This window comes from Agelaius phoeniceus, chromosome 2 (assembly GCF_051311805.1).
Source record: "Agelaius phoeniceus isolate bAgePho1 chromosome 2, bAgePho1.hap1, whole genome shotgun sequence".
In the NCBI taxonomy this organism is placed as follows: Eukaryota; Metazoa; Chordata; class Aves; order Passeriformes; family Icteridae; genus Agelaius; species Agelaius phoeniceus.
In genome coordinates, this window is record NC_135266.1 from 2,803,651 (window position 1) to 2,826,134 (window position 22,484).

A 22,484-nucleotide genomic window follows, 5' to 3' on the forward strand; every position below is an offset into this window, starting at 1 on the left:
AAGTAACTTCTTTGGGTGGGTGAGCCCTTCCAGAGGGCTCTGGAAATTGGGATTTGGGCTCTGGAAATTGGGATTTGGGGTTGGGAAATGGGGATTTGGGCTCTGGAAATGGGGATTTGGGCTCTGGAAATCAGGGTCTGAGCTCTGGAAATAGGGGTTTTTACTTGGGAAATGGGGATTTGGGCTCTGGAAATGGGGATTTGGGTTTGGGAAATGGGGATTAGGCTCTGGAAATGGGGATTTGGGCTCATGAAATGGGGATTTCGGCTCGGGAATGGGGATTTGGGCTCTGGAATGGGGATTTGGGCTCAGGAAATCAGGATTTGGGCTCTGGAATGGGGATTTGGGCTTGGCAATGGGGATTCGGGCTCGGCAATGGGGATTTGGGCTCGGCAATGGGGATTTGGTCTCTGGAATGGGGATTTGGTCTCTGGAATGGGGATTTGGGCTCGGGAATGGGGATTTGGCCTCGGGAATGGGGATTTGGGCTCTGGAAATGGGGATTTGTGTTTGGGAAATGGGGATTTGGGCTCGGGAAATGGGGATTTGGGCTCGGCAATGGGGATTTGGGCTCGGCAATGGGGATTTGGGCTCGGCCATGGGGATTTGGGCTCGGCCATGGGGATTTGGGCTCAGGAATGGGGATTTGGGCTCTGGAAATCAGGGTTTGGGTTTGGGAATGGAGATTTGGCCTCGGGAAATGGGGATTTGGGCTCGGCAATGGGGATTTGGGCTCGGCCATGGGGATTTGGGCTCGGGGAATGGGGATTTGGGCTCAGGAAATCAGGATTTGGGCTCGGGAAATGGGGATTTGGACTCGGCAATTGGGATTTGGGCTCTGGAATGGGGATTTGGGCTCGGGAATGGGGATTTGGGTTTGGGGAATGGGGATTTGGGCTCGGGAATGGGGATTTGGGTTTGGGGAATGGGGATTTGGGCTCTGGAATGGGGATTTGCACTCGGGAATGGGGATTTGGGCTCTGGAATGGGGATTCGGGCTCGGCAATGGGGGTTTGTGCTCGGGAATGGGGATTTGGGCTCGGCAATGGGGATTTGGGCTCAGGAAATCAGGATTTGGGCTCAGGAAATCAGGATTTGGGCTCGGGAATGGGGATTTGGGCTCGGCAATGGGGATTTCCCCTCGGCCTGCGGGTCGCAGCGCAGCCGTTCCCGGGCTGCCGCCCCCCTCTGCTGGCCGCAGCGCCGCGGTGCTGCCCGGGACGCCTCTCCCAAAGCCATCCCTGAGCTCCACACGAGGATTCTCTCTCTCCCAGTTTATTTCTGTGTCTTTGCTGCAGGCTGACTCCTCTTTTTTTATGGAGTGTCTGGTTCAGGCTCCTGGAATGATTTTAATTCATCAGCAGAGAAAGGGAATGTGAATTTATTGGTTTTATTCCTTGCTTGCATTTGGGGTTTCAGTGGCTCACAAGCCATATTCTGTTTTTTGGGGAGCATTCACAGGAATCATTACAAGTTAGGGAACAATAATGACAATTTATATTTAAATTCTATACAACCTATGCATTTAGATTACATTAGATTATCAGGTTAATTTTGTGTCTTTGCTGCAGACTGGCTCCTTTTTTTATGGAGTGTCTGGTTCAGGCTCCTGCAATGATTTTAATTCCTAAGCAGAGAAAGGGAACCCAGGTCTTGCATGTGCATTTATGAGTTTTTTTCCTGCTCTGGCCTGCTTGCATTTCTGGTTCTAGTGGCTTGCAGGCCATATTCTGGTTTTTGGGGAATCACTCACAGTTGCAGATTAAAGGTTAGGGAGCAATAATGACAATTTATATTCAGATTATATAAATTATCTGTATTTATATTAAATGTGAATAATAGAAATAATTACATATAAGTTGCTCTTAAAAGATTATTTACTTAATTTTCTCTTGCACTTATTTCTTTCTGGCTGTGGTCCCCACACCCATCACTGACAAGGATCAAAGAATTCTAGGAAGATACTCCAAGAGCAGCCAGATTGTTTTGTTTTTCTCTTATTTATGAGGTTTTAAATTACACTTAAAACCTTCCAGCTCTGTCTTTTTACATTTTTTCCTTCAGGACTTATTTTTTAAGGCTTTTATTTCCCAAATAGTGCTGGCAGGAGGGGTCCAGCTCTTGGCTGTGGCTGTTGAGTCTTTCAGGGAAGTGTGGGAGCTCCTGGTCCAGGGAGAAGAGAAAAGTTGGGATCTCTGGGATCTTTCTCCTGCAGTGGCAATAAATGAATATTTCTCTGTCCAGCTCTAACTGGTTCCATCTTGTGAGTTCAACACAGCCTGATGGGAATGAAAGATAAGAGCTTAAAAGTTGTCACAACTTCAAAGTTTCTCTTTTTTTGGCTGCTCTGTTTTGATGCTCAGATTGCCTGAAACTCTTTTCATTTAATTACAAAATTATTAGAAAATTTATTTATCTGATAAAGGAGCTTAGGTGAGATTTTGGTAACAAATTCCAGCAGTTCACCTTTTGTGGAACACCTGGAATGGGAAGGTCAGGCTGATTGTGAAACACCTTTCTAGTTCTGGTCATCTAACATAATTTGCATATATTTAAAAAAATTATATACTATATATAAAAATAATATATATTATAAATATACATATAATACAATATATAACATATAATATCCAATATATAACATATAATACATAAAATGTATAATGTATAATGTATAGTGTATAATATATAATATATAATATATAACACAACATATAATATATATAAAATATATAAATTTTATATATATATATATATATATATGAGTATAAATAATTATCTGCAGAATTTGATGTTTTCTGACCACATCTTGGCCAGAGATTTTATTGACCACGTTAAGATCATTGCCAAGTTCATGCTGTAGCACCAGTTTAAAATCCTTAATTCAGGTATTTCCACCACCTGTTCAATATTATTGTTAATGGTGGTTTAACTTCAGCAGTCTCTGTCATCAGTGTGGCCATGCAGGTCAATTAAACAATTACATTTGGAATTCTTGCTAAAAGTTGCCCTGACACAATGAAAACTTCTTTCTTTATTCTGTTTGTGAAGTGGAACATGTGGTATACACCAGCTGAATTTATCTTTTTTTCTTTTTTTCTTTTAATGAATGTGGGTATTGGTGGAGCTTTCTTTTTGTACAAAAATCTGAATTAAAGCATCCCATAAACAGCTCAGAATTCTCCATAATCAAAATGAAAATATTTTTAAAAGGAGCAATGCCATCTATTTGGACAAAAAAGAAAATGCCCATAAAGAGAGAAATTTGTTGTGTGTTCCATCCCCAAAGGCTGGGAGTTCAAAGAGCACACCTGAGTTCACAGTCACAGTTCCCATAAAATGTGCTTTGTCACCAATGTGTTGAGGACACATAAATGGCACATTTTGGTGGGTATTTCCTTATTGCTTAATTACAATTTAGAATTGTAATGAATTTCTTTTCTCTCAGACCTGAGATGCAGCATCTCACTGATTTGTGTTCTGGTTTTAGAGAGCTGAGCTTGCAGTGTTGCTGTCTGGCCACCAGATAGAGACTGAGGCTTGTGAAATGGGAGATTTTCCTTTTCCTTTTCCTTTTCCTTTTCCTTTTCCTTTTCCTTTTCCTTTTCCTTTTCCTTTTCCTTTTCCTTTTCCCTCTCCCCTTTCCCCTTTCCTTTCCTTGAAATTTCCTTGAAATTTCCTTTCCTTGAAATTCCCTTCCCTTCCCTTCCCTTCCCTTCCCTTCCCTTCCCTTCCCTTCCCTTCCCTTCCCTTCCCTTCCCTTCCCTTCCCTTCCCTTCCCTTCCCTTCCCTTCCCTTCCCCTTCCCCTTCCCCCTTTCCCTTTCCCTTTTTCCTTTTCCCTTTTCCTTTCCCCTTTCCCCTTTTCCTTTCCCCTTTTTCCCCTTCCTTTGCTGGTTGAGCACTCCTTGAATCCAAGTCAGAAATCAGAGTAACCCCATCAATAAAGGATTGGACAGTGCTGTTGTATAAAACACAAAATTATTTTGCTCTTTGCTCTTCCACCATCAGGAAGAAAGAATCTCTCTTGAATAAAGAAGGGAATATTACAAATTTCACAGTATAAAAGTGTGAGGAAAAAAACTCAACCCAAAACTTTATGAACCCAGGGAGCAAAATCAAACTTCTGAAAAGTTCATACAGGTTCAGGAGTGTGCTCAGAAATGTGAGATTGTCAAAGTGCACAATTGTTAAAGAAGGGACTGGCTGCAGTAGCCTGCAGAATTTAAGTTATTTACAATTTTTGGATGGTGATAATTCAGATAATTTTTTTTTGTTTTACTAGGCTGTTAATTTCAGAGTGGAAATTAAGTCTTTATTTTTGTAGTAAGCAAGCAAATTTGACTTATAAATTAGAAAATAAACATCAAGACTTGTCATACAAACTCCCTTTCCAGATCAGAGCAATTTTTTGTCAGAATAGTTGGTCAGAACTATAGAATTCTTCCACATTGAGACTTTTCCCTCAAAAATCAAATCCCTGTTCTGCTCATCCAGCTCAGGACAGAGACCGAGCCCTGCCAATATTCCTGATATTCCTCTGCCACCTCCTGGTTTCTTTCACCAGCAAACCCCACCAGTGTTCCCGTATTCCAACACCTTTTCTCAGTCAGAATTAAGGAATTTGAGGGAAATATTTGGATTTGGAGATGCTTTAACAATGACAGCTGGATCAGGACTTGCTGCTGCTCGGTGCTGAGGGAGAGAACCTCAAGATCCCCTTGAGGTGGGGTTTATTTCATGGGCCACATTTGTTTGCCAGATGAAAGGAAGAAACAAAAATGTTTTGTAAATGTCTGATGGTTTGTTTAGGAAACTTTCAAACAGTTTCCTGATGTTTACAAAGTGCTTGTACTTGTAATAAAATAAAATTAATGGTTTTTCCCCCTGCCCACACAGGAGGAGAAGGGGAGTTTGGCTTTCTAGGGTGGTCCCTCGGGTACCTCAGTGCATATCCAGTTTCAGAAGCACAAACTCTCTGTAATTTCTTTTTGTGAGACCTTTTTGGGTAACTTTAATGTGATTCTTTTTATTTAGTCATTGAGAGAAAAAAAAGAAAGGGTTATTTGTGCAGCAACCATTATAAGTATTAAGTTACTGTATAAAAACTAGAAGGTAGACTTGGCAATGGCAAACTCTCTTCAGTCACAGGAGGTGACTTCTGCTTTTTCAAGTTCCTATCACAGAATTCCAGGATCATTTAGGTTGGGAAGGGTCTCCAAGATTAATCCCAGCTGTGTCCTGTCCCCAGCCCAGAGCTCTGAGTGCCACCTCCAGGCCTTCCTGGACACCTCCATTTAATAACTCCTTTATTAGTTCAATAATTCTGATGGAAAACATGCACAGAAGAAGCTTTTCTCTGATGGAATTGCTCAAACTCACCCTGAGGTTTTCTGTCCTGCACCTGGAGGGGACCAACCCCAGGCTGGGGGTGCCCTGTTGGGGAAGGACCTGGGGACACCGAGCTGTCCCTGGGCCAGCAGAGTGTCCTGGGTGCATTGGGATGGGCATTGCCAGGGGGTCAGGGCTGATGCTGCCCCTGTGCCCAGCCCTGGGGGCACCTCTGGCTGCTGTGTCCAGCTCTGGCTCCTCAGCACAGCAGGGCCAGGAGCTCCTGGAGCTGAGCAAGGGCCTGGAGCAGCTCCGTGCCCAGGAAAGGCTGAGGGAGCTGGGGCTGCTCAGCCTGGAGAGGAGCCCCAGGGAGAGAGAGGGGCCTCAGCCCTGCCTGGCCCTGCCTGGCCCTGGGTCTGTCCCTGTGGCTGTCCCTGTGTCTGTCCCTGTTTCTGTCCCTGTGTCTGTCCCTGTGTCTGTCCCTGTGGCTGTCCCTGTGTCTGTCCCTGTGTCTGTCCCTGTCTGTCCCTGTGTCTGTCCCTGTGTGCAGAGGTCAGAGCAGGCCCAGGCTCTGCTCCAGGCCCAGCAATGGCCCCAGAGCCACGGGCAGGGCCTGAGCCCAGCAATTCCCCTGCACAGGAGGCACAACTTCTGCCCTGGGCAGTGCCCAGCCCTGAGCAGAGCCCAGAGGGGCTCTGGGGGCTCCTCCCTGGAATATTCCAGAGCCACCTGTGCTCTGGGATGGAGAGAGGAGCAGGCTGAGGGATCAGCCATTCTGCAGAGTCCCCATCAGACTCCAGCTGGGTGGGACAGAATTCCCAGAGCTTGTCTAGCAGTGTTGGACACGGCCTTTGGAGCTGGTTTGTCTCTTGGTAGTCCTGGATTCTGGTTTTATTTTATTCCAATATTTATTTGGAATTTAGTGCAGTTGAATGTGGTGAGCTGGCCCAGTTCTCCAGCAGTTCCTGTGAACTTTAGTGTGTGTACCTCAAATGTGGTGACAGTTCATGTGTCAGTCCTGAGGAGGAGGAGTGATGGAGGAGAGGCTTTGTTGTCAAAGGAGATTTGGATTAAACATTTTGGGTGTAGTGGCAGGAGAGGTAGGAATCTTGGAATTTACTCCTTTTTGAAAATTTTTTAATATATTTAAAATTACTAATATATCAAAAAGTAACTAAACTGGGGGTGGGGTTTTTCTTATTGTCAGTTCAAAAAAGACCTGTTGCATTTAAATAGCTCATTTCCATGAGGAATTTCACAATTTGATGTAGTAACTATACCATTAAATTCCTATTTTTGTTCTAATTTCTGTCATATTCCCATTGCAGAGGCGGATGCCCCAAACTTTTCGTGATCCAGCCACTGCTCCACTGAGGAAACTCTCCGTAGATTTGATCAAAACATACAAGCATATTAATGAGGTAATGGCTGCAGCTGTCTTCAATGCACTGATGTTTGTTACAACACATGATTTCAATGGATTTTCTACAGATAATCCCACCAAGAGATCCAAAAAACGAAGTTTTCTCTCAGTTGTTCACGTCCTGTTTGAGGTCATGGCTGTCACAGTCCTGCTTTCTGTCCAGCACACAGGAAATCTTTTATCCTGGGATTTATCTTCTGTTGTTTTATAAACAAATGTTGAGCTTGCAGGACAAGGAGTCACGAGTGGCACGAGCACACTTTGAGCTTAATAAAACTTTATTAATGTTTCTAAGAGCTTATAAGGGAAATGCTGAAGTGTTTTCCCTTAATTATTGGATGAAATATTATAGACAAATGGAAAATACAAAGTTGTTCAGGTTAATACAGGAAAGCAGCAGTTAGTTTCAAATTTTTGACAATTAAAAGGAATGTGAAGGGATTTTTATGGTGATTAATGACTTCCTTGGAATTCTTTCCCAATCTTGTAGGAACATCAATGGTAATTCTTGTTTCCAGGCTTGTGAGCATTTTGAATTTTACTGTGTGCACAGTGTGCTGGGGTGTTTCTGATTTTTGGCATCTGTGACTTCAGAGATCAGTGTTACCATGTTTATCAGTGTTATTATTATTATTTATTAGTGTTAGCACATTTATCAGAGTTATTACTATTACTTATCAGTGTTAGTACCTTTATCAGTTATTATTTATTAGTGTCAGTACATTTCTTTAGCTCTGCTTTCCCAGTTCTTCAATTATTCAAGACTTTCCTTTGGACAAATGACCTGACTTCAAACACAGCAATAGGAGGGGAGGATTGCTTGGTTTTCCACTTGTAGAAATTCCACTTTCAAACCACAGGATGCTGAATAAAAGTTGATTTTCCTCTTTCTTGAGCTGCAGTTGTAAACAGGGCTCTTAAGGAAGCTCCTTTTCCCCTCCAGGTTTACTATGCAAAAAAAAAACGGCGGCATCAGCAGGGCCAGGGAGATGATTCCAGTCACAAAAAGGAGAGGAAAGTTTACAATGATGGTTATGATGATGACAACTATGACTACATTGTGAAAAATGGGGAGAAGTGGATGGACCGCTATGAAATCGACTCTTTGATAGGCAAAGGATCCTTTGGACAGGTAAAGGCTCCTTAGGTGTTCTTATCATTGCTGTGGATCACAGCTGTGGTTCATTTGAAGTGCTGTTTCTGCTTTGTTTTGAAATTAAAACTCTTTTTTCTCTCTCCTGTTATCCTGAGTGCCTGTTCAGACACTCATATTTTGTGCTATTTCATGTTACTACAGAAAACATTTAATTATATTTCAGTGTGTGTTGCATTTTACAATGAGAAATCCTCCACCTTTTGCCATCTGTTGACATTTTTACCTTGAGTTTGGTTTTAGTTTGGGTTAGGTTTTTAGTTTGAATTGGGTTTTTAACTTAAAAGAATAGTTAGTGCTGGATCCTACCTCCTATAAATGTCATTAGCAGCATTTGTTTTGACTGGTTGCAGCTTTAGCCAAGGCTGTAAGAAGGATGGAGCTTTTATTTTGTTGGTTTTAGTTTTTCTCAGATTTACCAGTCCTTTTACAATTTTTGGTTTAGATAATTTTGTTTGCACATAAAGTGACATCACTGCAATAAACATCATCAAACGAGTTGTAGCTTTATTGTATCATCAGAAGAAATAGAATTAAAAAGGAGAATTCAGAAAGTTGAACAAGGGAGTTTTTTTGGAAGTTGGATTTTCCTGATGGATTTTTCTCCTGCAGGTTGTGAAGGCTTATGACCGAGTGGAGCAGGAGTGGGTGGCCATCAAAATCATCAAAAACAAGAAGGCTTTCCTAAACCAGGCCCAGATTGAAGTGAGACTTCTGGAGCTGATGAACAAACATGACACTGAGATGAAATACTACATAGGTATGGAATGAATTACTCCTCATTTTTACTGCATTATGAATGGTTTGGATCTTTCTGGAGAGCTTAGGCTGCTTCCAGCTGATTGCCAAACCTATTTTGGAATACTTGTGATGATATTGGGTGGTTCCTGCCAAGCTGGGGGGCCCAACAAGCTCAGGAACTCTGGGGAGGGGCTGGAACCAAGTGGAGGAAGCCCAGCAGGACATGGAATGGTGGGAGGAGAATTCCAAAGGTGAGAGAACGGGGATTTGGACAAGGATGGGTGGCAGGAAATGGCATCAGGGTGGGAGCAAAATGTTCCACCTCAGGTGAGTTGTAAAGGACACAGAAGGAGCTGCTCTGGGTAATGGAGAATACAAATCCATGGACACCAAACTGACCAAAAATCCACCTTAATTAAAAGTCTGAATTCTCATGGTGCTCATATTCAAGATTTTATTATCCCAGAAAGGAGAACGCGTTGCTTTTTCTCTGAAATGTTTTTCCTATTTCAGTTTTCTTGTGGCAGCCTGAAGGTTTGACAGTGGCAAACCCTGCTGGCCTCTGAACAGAGGAATGTGATGAATATTTCAATTTACTTAATGAAAATAAAGTCTTGGATTGCTTCCTTTCATAAAATGAAAGGAAATGAATACAATTCCTTGGGGATATTGATCAGTTTTATTAATTGAAGTGATCAACTTATACATTGCAGTGATATCATTGTGTATTTTAAATTATTCTCACAATTAAATAATTCCTCTCTACATGTAAGGGAGTGATAACTTATTTTGATCATATATCCCTTCACAAGTTTTTGGTTAATTCAGCTTTACTGAGGTGCACCTGAGGATGTGAAAATGTCCTCTTATCCTCCAAACATGGCAGAAATAACTTTGTAAATAACACAGAACCAGATAAAACCCAATGCTCTTGTTTTACTCAGTGCTCAGCTTCCTACACATTGATGAAAGCATTTAAAAGTTTCCACAAGTTTTTGCACCCAAGGATGTGTAAAATGCCCCTCTGTACCCCAGGAGTGGCAGAAATCTTTTGTAAATAACACAGAACCAGGAAAATACCCAATGCTCTTGTTTTACTCAGTGCTCAGCTTCCTATACATTGATTAAAGCTTTTAAAAGATGCTTTTAAATAAACTTAAAAGATGCTTTTAACTTAAATAAAATGCTTAAACTTTGAATAAACTCAAAAGATGCTTTTTAACTTAAATAAAATGCTTAAATAAGATGCTTAAACTTTAAAAAAACTTAAAAGATGCTTTTAAAAAGATTTCACAAGTTTTTCCAGTTTTACTGAGGTGCACCTGAGGATGTGAAAATGTTCTCTTGTCCTCCAAACATGGCAGAAATATTTTGTAAAAACTGCAGAACCAGGAAAAAACCCAATGCTCTTGTTTTACTCAGTGCTCAGCTTCCTCCACATTGATAAAAGCTTTTAAAAGATGCTTTTAAATAAACTTAAAAGATGCTTTTAACTTAAATAAAATGCTTAAACTTTGAATAAACTCAAAAGATGCTTTTTAACTTAAATAAAATGCTTAAATAAGATGCTTAAACTTTAAATAAACTTAAAAGATGCTTTTAAAAAGATTTGTCAAGATTTTCCAGTTTTACTGAGGTGCACCTGAGGATATGAAAATGTCCTCTTATCCTCCAAACATGGCAGAAATATTTTGTAAAAACTGCAGAACCAGGAAAAAACCCAATGCTCTTGTTTTACTCAGTGCTCAGCTTCCTCCACATTGATGAAAGCATTTAAAAGATTTCACAAGTTTTTGACCCAAGGATGTGTAAAATGTCCCTCTGTACGCCAGGCATGGCAGAAATTGGCAGAAATATTTTGTAAATACATAGAACCAGGAAAAACCCAAAGTTTTTATTTTACTCAGTTCCTACACATCGATTAAAGCATTTAAAAGATTTCACAAAATTTTCTGGTTTTATTGAGGTGCACCTGAGGATGTGGAAATGTCCTCTTGTCCTCCAAGACAGAAATTTCTGCCTCCTTGGCAGAAATATTTTGTAAAAACCAGATAACCAGGAAAAAACTAATGCTCTTATTTTAGTCAGGACTCAGCTTCCTACACATTGATTAAAGCATTTAAAAGATTTCACAAGTTTTTCCAGTTTTACTGAGGTGCATCTGAGGATATGAAAATGTCCTCTTATCCTCCAAGCATGGCAGAAATATTTTGTAAAAGCCATAGAACCAGGAAAAAACCCAATGCTCTTGTTTGAGTCAGTGCTCAGCTTCCTACATTTAAAAGATTTCACAAGTTTTTGCACTCAAGGATGTGTAAAATGCCCCTCTGTACCCCAGGCATGGCAGAAACATTTTGCAAACACCATGAAACCAGGAAAAAAACCCAGTCCTCTTATTTACTCAGTGCCCAGCTTCCTACACATCAATTAAAGCATTTAAAAGATTTCATGAAATTTTCCGGTTTTATTGAGGTGCACCTGAGGATGTGGAAATGTCCTCTTGTCCTCCAAGACAGAAATTCTGCCTCCTTGGCAGAAATAGTTTGTAAAAACCAAATAACCAGGAAAAAATTAATGCTCTTATTTTACTCAGCACTCACCTTCCTACACATCGATCAAAGCATTTAAAAGATTTCACAAAATTTTCCGGTTTTATTGAGGTGCACCTGAGGATGTGGAAATGTCCTCTTGTCCTCCAAGACAGAAATTTCTGCCTCCTTGGCAGAAATATTTTGTAAAAACCAAATAACCAGGAAAAAACTAATGCTCTTATTTTACTCAGCACTCAGCTTCCTACACATCGATCAAAGCATTTAAAAGATTTCACAAAATTTTCCAGTTTTACTGAGGTACACCTGAGAATGTGGAAATGTCCTCTTGTCCTCCAAGACAGAAATTTCTGCCTCCTTGGGCAGAAATATTTTGTAAACACCACAGAAGCAGGGAAGAAAACCGATGCTCTGTTATTTTATTGACGCTCCTCCTTCCTCCGCGCTGTGTTGCAATAACCCCATCATTCTCAGAGTGCATTGATGACATTTTCTCCTTTCCCCCAGTGCATTTGAAACGTCACTTCATGTTCAGGAACCACCTGTGCTTGGTGTTTGAGATGCTGTCCTACAACCTGTACGACCTGCTGAGGAACACCAACTTCCGCGGCGTGTCGCTCAACCTGACGCGCAAGTTCGCGCAGCAGATGTGCACGGCCCTGCTCTTCCTGGCCACCCCCGAGCTCAGCATCATTCACTGTGACCTAAAACCAGAGAACATCCTGCTCTGCAACCCCAAAAGGAGCGCCATCAAGATCGTGGATTTTGGCAGTTCGTGTCAGCTTGGGCAGAGGGTGAGTTTTGGGGGGGAAATGGGTGAGAATTCTGTTGGTGCTGGTGAAAAATGCAGGATTTTTAAGCTGTAATACTCATCTAGCTCATTGGAGCTTCATTCATGATGGTTTTATGGGGTATTCACATTCTCTGAAAAATCCCTTCGCCCAGGATTTTGCTCCTGGGAAGCTGAGAAGCCTCAGAGAAAAAGGAAAACAATAATTATCTGATTGGCTTCTCCTCTCTTTTGCTCATGTGGAATGTGTTTGGAGATTTTACCCACAGGTGATTGTTCCATTGGATTCATGTAAATTATTTTCACTCATTGGCCAATCAGGGCCAGGCTGTGTCAGGGCTCTGGCGAGAGTCACAAGTTTTCATTATTATCTTTTTAGCCTTCTCTAAGTATTCTTTAGTACAGTTAGTACTGTATTCTTTAGTATTCTACTGTATTCTTTATTCTGTATTTAGTACTGTATTCTTTAGTACAGTTTAGTATAGCATTCTTTAATATAATATAGATCATAAAATAATAAATTAGCCTCCTGAGAACATGGAGTCAGATTCATCGTTCCTCCCTTTGTCCAGGGGCAACACAAATACAACAGTTTTAAAATAATAACTCAATTTTAAATAGAGGTCCACAGGCCACAAGAGCTCAGAATTCCAGAGTTGTCAAGGCTGGAAAAGATTTTTAAGGTTGAGTCCAACCATGAAGGAGGAGCACCACGTTCACTACTAAACCAAGTCCAAAAATGTCACATCCACACCTTATTTTGAGCAATTTGACAATCCTCCACTTCCTTTAGTGCTCTAGTAGATAAAAATCCACCAAAATATTATAAATTTTCCATGTTTTTTCCTTTCTCCTTGGCTGTTTTTGTGCTGTCAGGGGAGAATGCACCAGTACTTAGTTGTAGAAATCTGCAGTGCTAATAACCAAAACAAAAAATTAAGTTAAAATAAATAAACAAAATACTCTTTTATTATTATCTTATTCCATCTATATTCCTCTTTCCATGAGCATTCCTTTAGCATGTCCCCTGTTTATGATTAGTGACACTGCAGATTGGATCTGTAGGAAAAGAATTCAGGAATTCATGGACTGAGTTTACCAAAAGTGCCCCAGTTGTCTCTTGAGGAGCTGGCACTGGCCAGTAGCACCCCATTGATTTTTCCCAGAATAAATTTAGAAGTAGTGGATCAGAATATGGAATATTGTTTAGGAAGCAGCAATGAGACAGAGGTTTAGGTTAATAAAAGAACTTTTTGCTATAAACTAAAAGGAAGGGCTGAAGGAAGAGACCAGGTGAAATCACATCTGAATTATTTGTCCAAATCCATTATTTATCAATAATAAGGTCATTTTGAAATGTTAAGAATCACAATTACAAAAACATGCCATGACTCAAGCTGAACTTCCTGCTTTTTTTTGTGACCATAATATTTGCCTAAAAATTAACAATTAGATACCTTTATTAATGTAATATATGCATAGATTTTATTATCCCTGATACCTCATCTTTCCCTGCACCAAAATGGGATTTCATGGCAGCTGTGTTTTGTCACTTGGGATTTTCATTCCCTTGGGATGCTGTGTGTGATGGTGACTTGGAGGTGCTTTTCTTGCAGATATACCAATATATCCAGAGTCGTTTTTATCGATCACCAGAGGTGCTACTGGGAATGCCTTATGACCTTGCAATTGATATGTGGTCCCTTGGGTGTATTTTAGTCGAGATGCACACTGGAGAGCCTCTCTTTAGTGGGGCAAACGAGGTGAGTTATCTCCCAGGAATTGGGGTTTTTTGTTGGTAATCCCCATCATGATTTTCATCTGTTTGTTGGAATGCATAAATCAGGAAAATCTGGTAATTCTGATCAAGAACAGGACTTTTTGTCAGGACACAAAATTACCTGTTCATAATTTTCTGTGTCTCCCTCTTACTCCTTAATTTGCTTTGTCCATATTAAATTTTTCTTAAATTAATTAACTTAGAGCTTGTATGAGTAGCTGACATTTGTGCCACAGCTGGGCTGGCTGTCAGTTGTCCTTCACCAACCCGTTTTGTTTGGGACAGGTGGATCAGATGAATAAAATAGTGGAAGTTTTGGGGATACCACCAACCCACATCCTCGACCAAGCACCCAAAGCAAGAAAGTTCTTTGAGAAGTTGCCAGATAGCACTTGGAACTTGAAGAAGACCAAAGATGGAAAAAGGGTAGGTAAAACAATTAGGATAATAATAAATATAGATAAAAATATATAAAATGGTGAGTTGTTACTTTGTTTTGCATGGTCTTACTGAAAATGCAGTTTTGTCGTTTATTTTGTTCTGTCTTGTCAATTAAATAACATTTCCTGTCGTGTTGAACAGTTTCCTTCCTTGATTTGAGTTTTTATACAGAATCTGTGTTTCACACACTGACTCCCGGCCATTCCTCCCTCCCCACAGGAATACAAACCACCGGGAACTCGCAAACTCCACAATATCCTGGGAGTTGAGACAGGAGGGCCGGGTGGGCGCCGTGCTGGGGAGTCAGGTCATACTGTAGCTGACTACTTGAAGTTCAAAGACCTCATCTTAAGGATGCTTGACTATGACCCCAAGACACGAATCCAGCCCTACTACGCCCTGCAGCACAGTTTCTTCAAGAAAACGGCGGACGAAGGTACCAACACGAGTAACAGCGTGTCCACGAGTCCTGCCATGGAGCAGTCACAGTCTTCAGGAACCACCTCTAGTACATCTTCAAGCTCAGGTGGGTTTTGGTCATCAACAGGTGATAAAATTCTGTTTCCTCATGTTGGGCACTGCCCAGGCTCACCAGGGAATCGGCACGGCTCCAAGGCTGCCAGAGCTGCAGGCGCCTTTGGCCAGCGCTGCCAGGGATGCCCAGGTGGGATTGTTGGGGGTTTGTGCACTTGGACCGGATGATCCTTGTGGGTCCCTTCCAACTCAGAATATTCCATGATTCTCTGAAATGTTAATTTTTTTCCCATACTGTCAAAAAAATATCAGTCATGATCACTAAACAATTATTTTAATCAGCTGGAACAGGTAAACAGAAAACCCCTCAAAACCCAACTAGATGAGCAAAAATGTGAGTGATTAACATTGATCCTATACTTTTCCCTTGAGGCACTTTATAAACCTTTCATGCTGCCCTTGTTTGATAGCTGTAAATTCTTTGTCCCTTTGGTCACTGAGCGTGTTGGGGTTTTCCAGGTGGATCTTCTGGCACGAGCAACAGCGGAAGGGCGCGGTCGGACCCCACGCACCAGCATCGACACAGCGGTGGGCACTTCACTGCTGCTGTGCAAGCCATGGACTGTGAAACACACAGCCCACAGGTAAGGCAGGATACATAAAACCATAGATTCTCCCACATGTAGGCCATTCATTGCTGTGTAGACAGACCTTGCTTTTTTAGTAGCCTTTAATCAGCTGTGTTTGTTCCAGTGGTTCCTCTAATGCTGCTTGCACCTTTCAAGGTATGAGCTACAACATTTTAATTTCATTTGCTTTGCTGTTTGTCTCCAGGCTCCTGAGCCAGAGGTCAGGGCTTTATTTTTCCAAGTGTTTTACAAATGCTGTTTTTATTACTATAATGTAAAGCTGCTCCTATAATTTTGACAGCAAAGTCACTTATCAGACTTCCTTTAAGTGTTTGAAAATAACATCCAGGATGTGCATTTATTTTTCTTAAGGTATTCGTAGAAAGGTATTGGAAATTATTCTTAAGGACATGCCTGAAATTCTAGAATAATTGTGCAACTGCAAGGCTTGGTTAACATTTCTAAAAGATGGGATAAATATGAATAACTTAATCTCTCATATATTGCTCAAGATAGAAAAGTACTGGAAATTATTCTTCAGTACATGCCTGCATTTTTAGAATAATCCTGCAGCTTCAAGGCTTGGTTAATGTTTTTAAAAATTGGCACAAATAAAATAACTTAATCTCTCATGTGCTGTTCAAGATAGAAACGTATTGGAAATTATTCTTAAGTACATTGTCTGCATTTCTAGAATAATTGTGCAACTGCAAGGCTTGGTTAAGATAAAAAAAATTGGCACAAACACAAATAATTTAATCTGTCATATATTGTTCAAGATAGAAAAGTCTTGGAAATTAATTTTAAGGGCATGCCTGCATTTCTAGAATAATCATGCAACTGCAAAGCTTGGTTAAGATTTTAAAAAATTGGCATAAATACAAATAACCTAATTGCTCATGTGTTGTTCAAGAACTGACTGGACGTGACACGTGGTTGACAAGGTGGTCAGAGGTTGGATGGTCTTGGATGGTTTTGGATGTTCTTGGATGCTCTTGGATGGTTGGATGGTGTTGGATGGTTGGATGGTGTTGGATGGTGTTGGATGGTGTTGAATGGTTGGATGGTGTTGGATGGTTGGATGGGGTTGGATGGTTGGATGGTGTTGGATGGTTGGATGGTCTTGGATGGTTGGATGGTCTTGGATGGTTTTGGATGGTTGGATGGTTTTGGATGGTTGGACGGTGTTGGATGGGGTTGGATGGTGTTGGATGGGGTTGGATGGTGTTGGATGGTCTTGGATGGTTTTGGATGGTTGGATGGTGTTGGATGGTGTTGGATGGTGTTGGATGGGGTTGGATGGTGTTGGATGGTGTTGGATGGTTGGATGGTGTTGGATGGGGTTGGATGGTGTTGGATGGTTGGATGGTTGGATGGTGTTGGATGGTTGGATGCTCTTGGATTGTCTTGGATGGTGTTGGATTGTCTTGGATGGTGTTGGATGGTTGGATGGCGTTGGATGGTTGGATAGTGTTGGATGGTTGGATGCTCTTGGATTGTCTTGGATGGTGTTGGATGGTGTTGGATGGTTGGATGGTGTTGGCTGGTTGGATGGTGTTGGATGGTTGGATGCTCTTGGATTGTCTTGGATGGTGTTGGCTGGTTGGATGGTGTTGGATGGTTGGATGGGGTTGGATGGTTGGATGGTGTTGGATGGTGTTGGATGGTTGGATGCTCTTGGATGGTGTTGGCTGGTTGGATGGTGTTGGATGGTTGGATGCTCTTGGATTGTCTTGGATGGTGTTGGATGGTTGGATGGTGTTGGATGGTTGGATGGTTTTGGATGGTTGGATGCTCTTGGATGGTCTTGGATGGTGTTGGATGGTTGGATGCTCTTGGATGGTTGGGCGGCCTTTCGCAGCCGTTACGATTCTGTGGCTGGGTGGAAGGACAGCTGTGAGTCAGCGTTGTCCCTGGCATTTTGCAGGTTCGGCAGCAGTTTCCCCCTCCCATCGGTTGGACAGCCACCGAAGCTCCCACCCAGGTCACCGTGGAGAACCACCCGGTTCAGGAAACCACCTTCCATGTCAACCCTCAGCAACAGAACGCATTACACCATCACCACGGCAACAGCTCCCACCACCACCACCATCACCACCACCACCACCACCACCATGGACAGCAAGCCTTGGGCAGCCGGACCAGGCCGAGAGTCTACAATTCTCCAACAAACAGCTCCTCCACCCAGGATTCTATGGAGGTGGGCCACAGTCACCACTCCATGACATCCCTGTCTTCCTCAACTACTTCTTCCTCTACATCTTCCTCCTCTACTGGTAACCAAGGCAATCAGGCCTATCAGAACCGCCCAGTGGCTGCTAATACCTTGGACTTTGGACAGAACGGAGCTATGGACATGAATTTAACAGTCTACTCTAATCCGCGCCAAGAAACTGGCATAGCTGGACATCCCACGTACCAGTTTTCTGCTAATACAGGTCCTGCTCATTACATGACTGAAGGACACCTTGCCATGAGGCAAGGCATTGATAGAGAAGAGTCTCCCATGACAGGAGTTTGTGTTCAGCAAAGTCCTGTGGCTAGCTCGTGACTAAACTGAAACTAAGTTTGTTTCTTGTGTGTTTTTATAGAAGTGGTGTTTTTCCAAAAAAAAAAAAAAAACAAAGTGCAAAGCTGCTTGAATCAGAAGGAGATAAACTCACTGAACCGCTACAGGAGGGCAAAGTTGACTATTTTTTTAAACTTGAAAAGATTGCAAAGGGACAATGAAGTTTTTTGTTTTGTTGGTTTTTTGCTGGGGGGAGGTTTTTTTTGGTTGTTTTTTTTTCTTTTTTTTAAGAGCCATGTCTGGGCCCACCTTAACGGATAGCTTAGTGGTGTTCACCTTTTGCTTCCCCCATTTTAACTTGCCACAACCTAGTCATAGTTTGGTTTTTTTGGGGAGGGGTTTTGATTTTTTAAATTTTAATTTTAATTTTAATTTTAATTTTTTTTTTTTTTTTTTGCTCTCATTCGACAGGGGTTATTGTTCAAATGTTAGTCATAGTTGCAAACTAGTTTCTTTTTAAAGGCATTGCACATGATTTCTAAAAAAAGGCCCTTTGAAGTTTTTCGGGTGGGAGGGGGAGTGAGTAATATATATATTTTTTTTAGTTCCCCAAACAACCATGGGCACAGAAATGCAGTACTGTAAGAAAGAGGGACCTTCAGATTACACAAATATATTATTCTTCAGCTGTAAAAAGGGACGGTTGTGACGGAGTTTGTGAGGCACATTGAGCATGCGAAGTGGCGGTGAGCAGAACTCTCCTTTTCTGAATCTACTGAGGATCAAAGCAGCAATTGTGATGGGAATTCTGTGGGTGCCACCTTTTGGAGCCCACGGGCAGTTAGGATGGAAATCTGACTGGTTTCATAACTGAGGTGCACTGAGAAGCAATCAACGGGTCGGTCCTGGCCAGTCCTGGGGAGGTCTAAGTGGTGGTCTTTGGGATAACCTTTGGCCTTATGGATTTGGACTCTTAAGTTAGAAGAGCCTACCATTTCAGATGCAATCACTTTTGGACATGCTTTTGCAGACAGTCCTTAATGCTGAAAACACAGAGAATGGGTAATTCAAGAGGCCTTTCTTTTAAAAATAGACTTTTGTGACCCACTTATTGTAAGGTATTGCAAGGTCACTTTGCGTGTGTCATAAAGTTGACTTCCTTATTGGTTGAAGGTCACAGGAGTAGTGGTTTGCGTTTGATGGAAATAGCTACAACTGTGTCCCTTCCTGCTTTTTACTTTTTTCTTTTGCTTTTTTCTCGGCACGTGGTTTTCTCCACCATTACTTCTGCACAAAGACGTCTTCTGTTCATCCTGAACATTTTTAAAAAAAAAAAAAAATGCAGAATTTTATGTGACTGCTTTTTTGCCTCACAATTATGCTGTGAATTTTACAAAAATTTATTTTCTTTTTTGATAATTTATTGTACCAAAGCTGTTTTTATAGCACATAGATGTCTGTAACCAATAATGTAGCAGTTCTGCACTTTGACACAAGGTGTAACTAGACCATTTTTAAATGTCAGTTGAAAAATTATGGCTGTACTATTGCTTAAACAAAACTGGAACTGTTGTTGAATTCATAGCCAATACATTTACAGCAATCTGTGTACTGAAGATAATAGATTGACATCTACTTGGAGACTATAACATCTGTTACATTATCAATGTGTTCAGGCTTCTGAAGGTTAAAAGGGACACTAGATCCAGAAGCTATGAAACCAGCAGTTGATTCTTGTATTCCTTATTAACAAAATTGTAAACTTGAAGGCAAAGACCTTGATTGCATGAACAGGTCCAAAAAAAATAATAGGCTGAGTAAAGCAAAACCCTCAAGGGAGACCTGAGGTTAGCAGGCTGTATTTAACAGGTGCCTAATTTTTGGGTAACGCTGCCTTAATATAACACAGTCAGCTTGGCAGTTGCAAAATTTATGGGCCCATCCAAGAGATTTTATTTTTATTTTAATTTTTTTTTTTTTGTGGGAAAAGGAAAAAAAAAAGCTGCATGAGGAAAAACCACCTTGGTGAAGGAATGAAGGTGAGTTCCTTGCTTGCCCATCCCAGATGAACAGTGTTGCCCATCCTCTCTTACAGAAGCAGTGATCTACCTCTGCCAGTCAGCCCTTGGAAAAGTTCATTTTAGCAGCAAATGGTCAATTCCATGCGGCCAAGTCGTTCTTTCAGTCAAAAAGGTGGAAATTTTTATACTCACAGTGGCAACACAGCAGCTGACTACCATGGAAATGGGAATGAATCCTTGGGATTAGCTTTTTTTTTTTTTTGTAAATCATGGTTTTCCTAATCAAATATTTCATTTTGTACCGACACATCAACCCTGTGGATGAAAGCGGATTTTTTTCCCCTGTTTGTTTTTTTTTTTTTCTTTTTTCTTTTGGTTGGTTTTCTTTTGAAGCTCAGTAATTCAGAGAAGTTTATGGGATTTGGAAGGCTGTCACCTTAGAAAAGAATGCTGAGTTTAGCAATATCAAATCAAAGGAATCCAGTTCTTACTGCTGTCTAGGAATAGAAGGGTAATATGGAATCTGGGTAACACCACGCGCCACCCCTCAGCAAGCGCCAAAAAACCCCCACCAAACCTAAAGCAGTTCAAAGAAATAACCTCTACATCAAGAAGAAAAACAAAACAAAACAACAAAAAAAAAAATCATAAAATCCAGTGCTTCTGCATACTGTGTTATGTTACAGTCCAGTTTTGTGTGCTTTACTACACAGTTTGGTTACAGGACTTCTGTGCATTGTAAACATAAACAGCATGGAAAAGGTTAAATACCTGTGTTCAGATTGTAAGATCTAGTCCGGACTTGCTGTGTATATTGTAACGTTAAATGAAAAGACAAGCCCTTTGTATTATAGTCATGCAGTCTTATGTATGATAAACAGTTGAATAATTTGTCCTCAGACTCTTTACTGTGCTTTTTAAAAAGGAAAAAAAAAAAAAAAGAAGGAAAAAAAGAGTAATTTAAGAAAAAAAAAACAAAAAAGAAAGAAAAAAATGTAAACGTAGTAAGTCTTCCTATGCAATTAACCTACTCCAAGCCATGGTATGGTAGGTATAATTATACTATAATATGTAAATATCAGATACATTGAAACAGACTTAAAAATATGAAAGTAAAGGTTGGAGGCGTAACAGCTAATTTGGAGTTTTTAATTGAAAACCAGCGAGGTCTGCAAATCACTGATGTGTGAACACAGCTCTGCTTGATTCTCATGGACTGTGCTTGTAGCTGGAGTTCTTTAATCCTCATCTCTCAGCCTGAGTGTTCTGGTGTGCTCTGCAGCTTCCTGCCCATCCCAGCTGAGCTGGTTCTGAGGCCGTGGGATGGGACTTTGGGACTGGCCTGCTGTTATCCCCAGAGCCCAGCCCAGCTCCTCCTGCACCACCAACTCCCTGGCTGGGGCTGCAGGGGGACCTAGTCTGGAAAAAGCTGATTTTCCTGGAGGTTCTGCCCAGTGGGAGGAGTTTTCTGTGTCTCTGGAGTGGTTCACCAGGTTATTTCCAGGCTCCCAGTCCTCCTTCAGCTCTGGGACTGCTGAGTTACAGCTGGTGGCCACCAGAGCCTGGCAGAGCAAGAGTAACAGCTCCAGTTTGAAACTATTCCATGTAAAAATATGTTCACTTGATGAACCTCCTTAAATCCTTTAACTGTAAAGCTCTTGTGGCTCTTCTGAAACCTCAGATGTTTTCAAACCCACTGTAAAAGCTGGAATTGCTGCACGCAGCCCCCGGGAGTGCTGCCAGCCCTGCTGGCTGTGTGCAGGAGGTGCAGGTACATCCCTGGACCTCACTCTCGGTTCCTTGTCTGTTTATCCCTGCCAGGATTGCAGTTTTCAACCTTTCAGCCTCAGTTCTTTGCATTAAAAGATTGTAAATTTAGATGATTCTCCATCCTGATTGCTCAGTCCTTGGGGAATGGCTGCTGTGCCAGGATTTAGGATTCCATCCTGTAAGTACCACGGTGTCTGCAGGGGCCTGGATGCCACAAGGCTTGGATTCACCTGGAAATGTGACTTCATCTCCATCATTTATCACTCTGCCATCCTTGTTTTCATCACACCATCCATGTGCTTATACTTTGTACTGGACAGCTGAAAAAATATTTGAAGATCCTCTGTGGAAAAATTCCTGTTGAAGCCCATCAGGAACATCCTTCCTAATGAGGGAGTGAGTGCAAACTCCAGCTTGGTGACACAGAACCTGTTGTGTTGGTTTATAGAACAAATTCATCCCAGTAAGATCAATACAGAACTTTTGGATAGAAAGGAAATGTCTGTCTAGTGAAAAACACACAGGGAAGTGGCTGCAGAGTAGAGATACTGCTGAGAGTTGATCTCCTGAGGGTAGTTGGTGTTTAACCTGAATTTTGGATAATTTATTTATTGGAATTCTCTCAGGGGGCCCTTGTGGCTCTGCACAAGTCCCTGCCAGGAGGGCACAGCCGGGGGGGTCGGGCTCTGCTCCCAGGGCACAGGGACAGGAGCAGAGGGAACGGCCTCAGGCTGGGCCAGGGCAGGCTCAGCTTGGCCAGCAGCAGCAATTTGCCCATGGCAAGGGAGCTCAGGCCTTGGCAGGGGCTGCCCAGGGAGCTTTGCAGTGCCCAGCCCTGCAGGTGTCCCCTGCAGGTGGCACTGAGTGCTCTGGGC

General features: G+C 41.7%; 1 protein-coding gene and 1 long non-coding RNA gene across 3 annotated transcripts in view; one reads left to right on the forward strand and one right to left on the reverse strand.

The window, feature by feature from the left end:
- DYRK1A (dual specificity tyrosine phosphorylation regulated kinase 1A) overlaps positions 1-20,740 on the forward strand; it is an 81,751-nt gene extending 61,011 nt beyond the window's left edge. For both annotated transcript variants that reach the window (XM_054628432.2, XM_054628431.2), the window contains exons 4-12: positions 6,658-6,750; positions 7,696-7,884; positions 8,518-8,665; positions 11,703-11,989; positions 13,602-13,748; positions 14,051-14,191; positions 14,426-14,732; positions 15,200-15,324; positions 17,237-20,740. In XM_054628432.2, the coding sequence (XP_054484407.1) occupies positions 6,658-6,750; positions 7,696-7,884; positions 8,518-8,665; positions 11,703-11,989; positions 13,602-13,748; positions 14,051-14,191; positions 14,426-14,732; positions 15,200-15,324; positions 17,237-17,860 (2,061 nt within the window). In that variant the 3' untranslated portion in view covers positions 17,861-20,740. The remainder of the gene's footprint in view (positions 1-6,657; positions 6,751-7,695; positions 7,885-8,517; positions 8,666-11,702; positions 11,990-13,601; positions 13,749-14,050; positions 14,192-14,425; positions 14,733-15,199; positions 15,325-17,236) is intronic.
- Positions 1-22,484, reverse strand: part of LOC143696637 (uncharacterized) — a 268,836-nt gene that overhangs the window by 102,028 nt on the left and 144,324 nt on the right. The window lies entirely within an intron of this gene.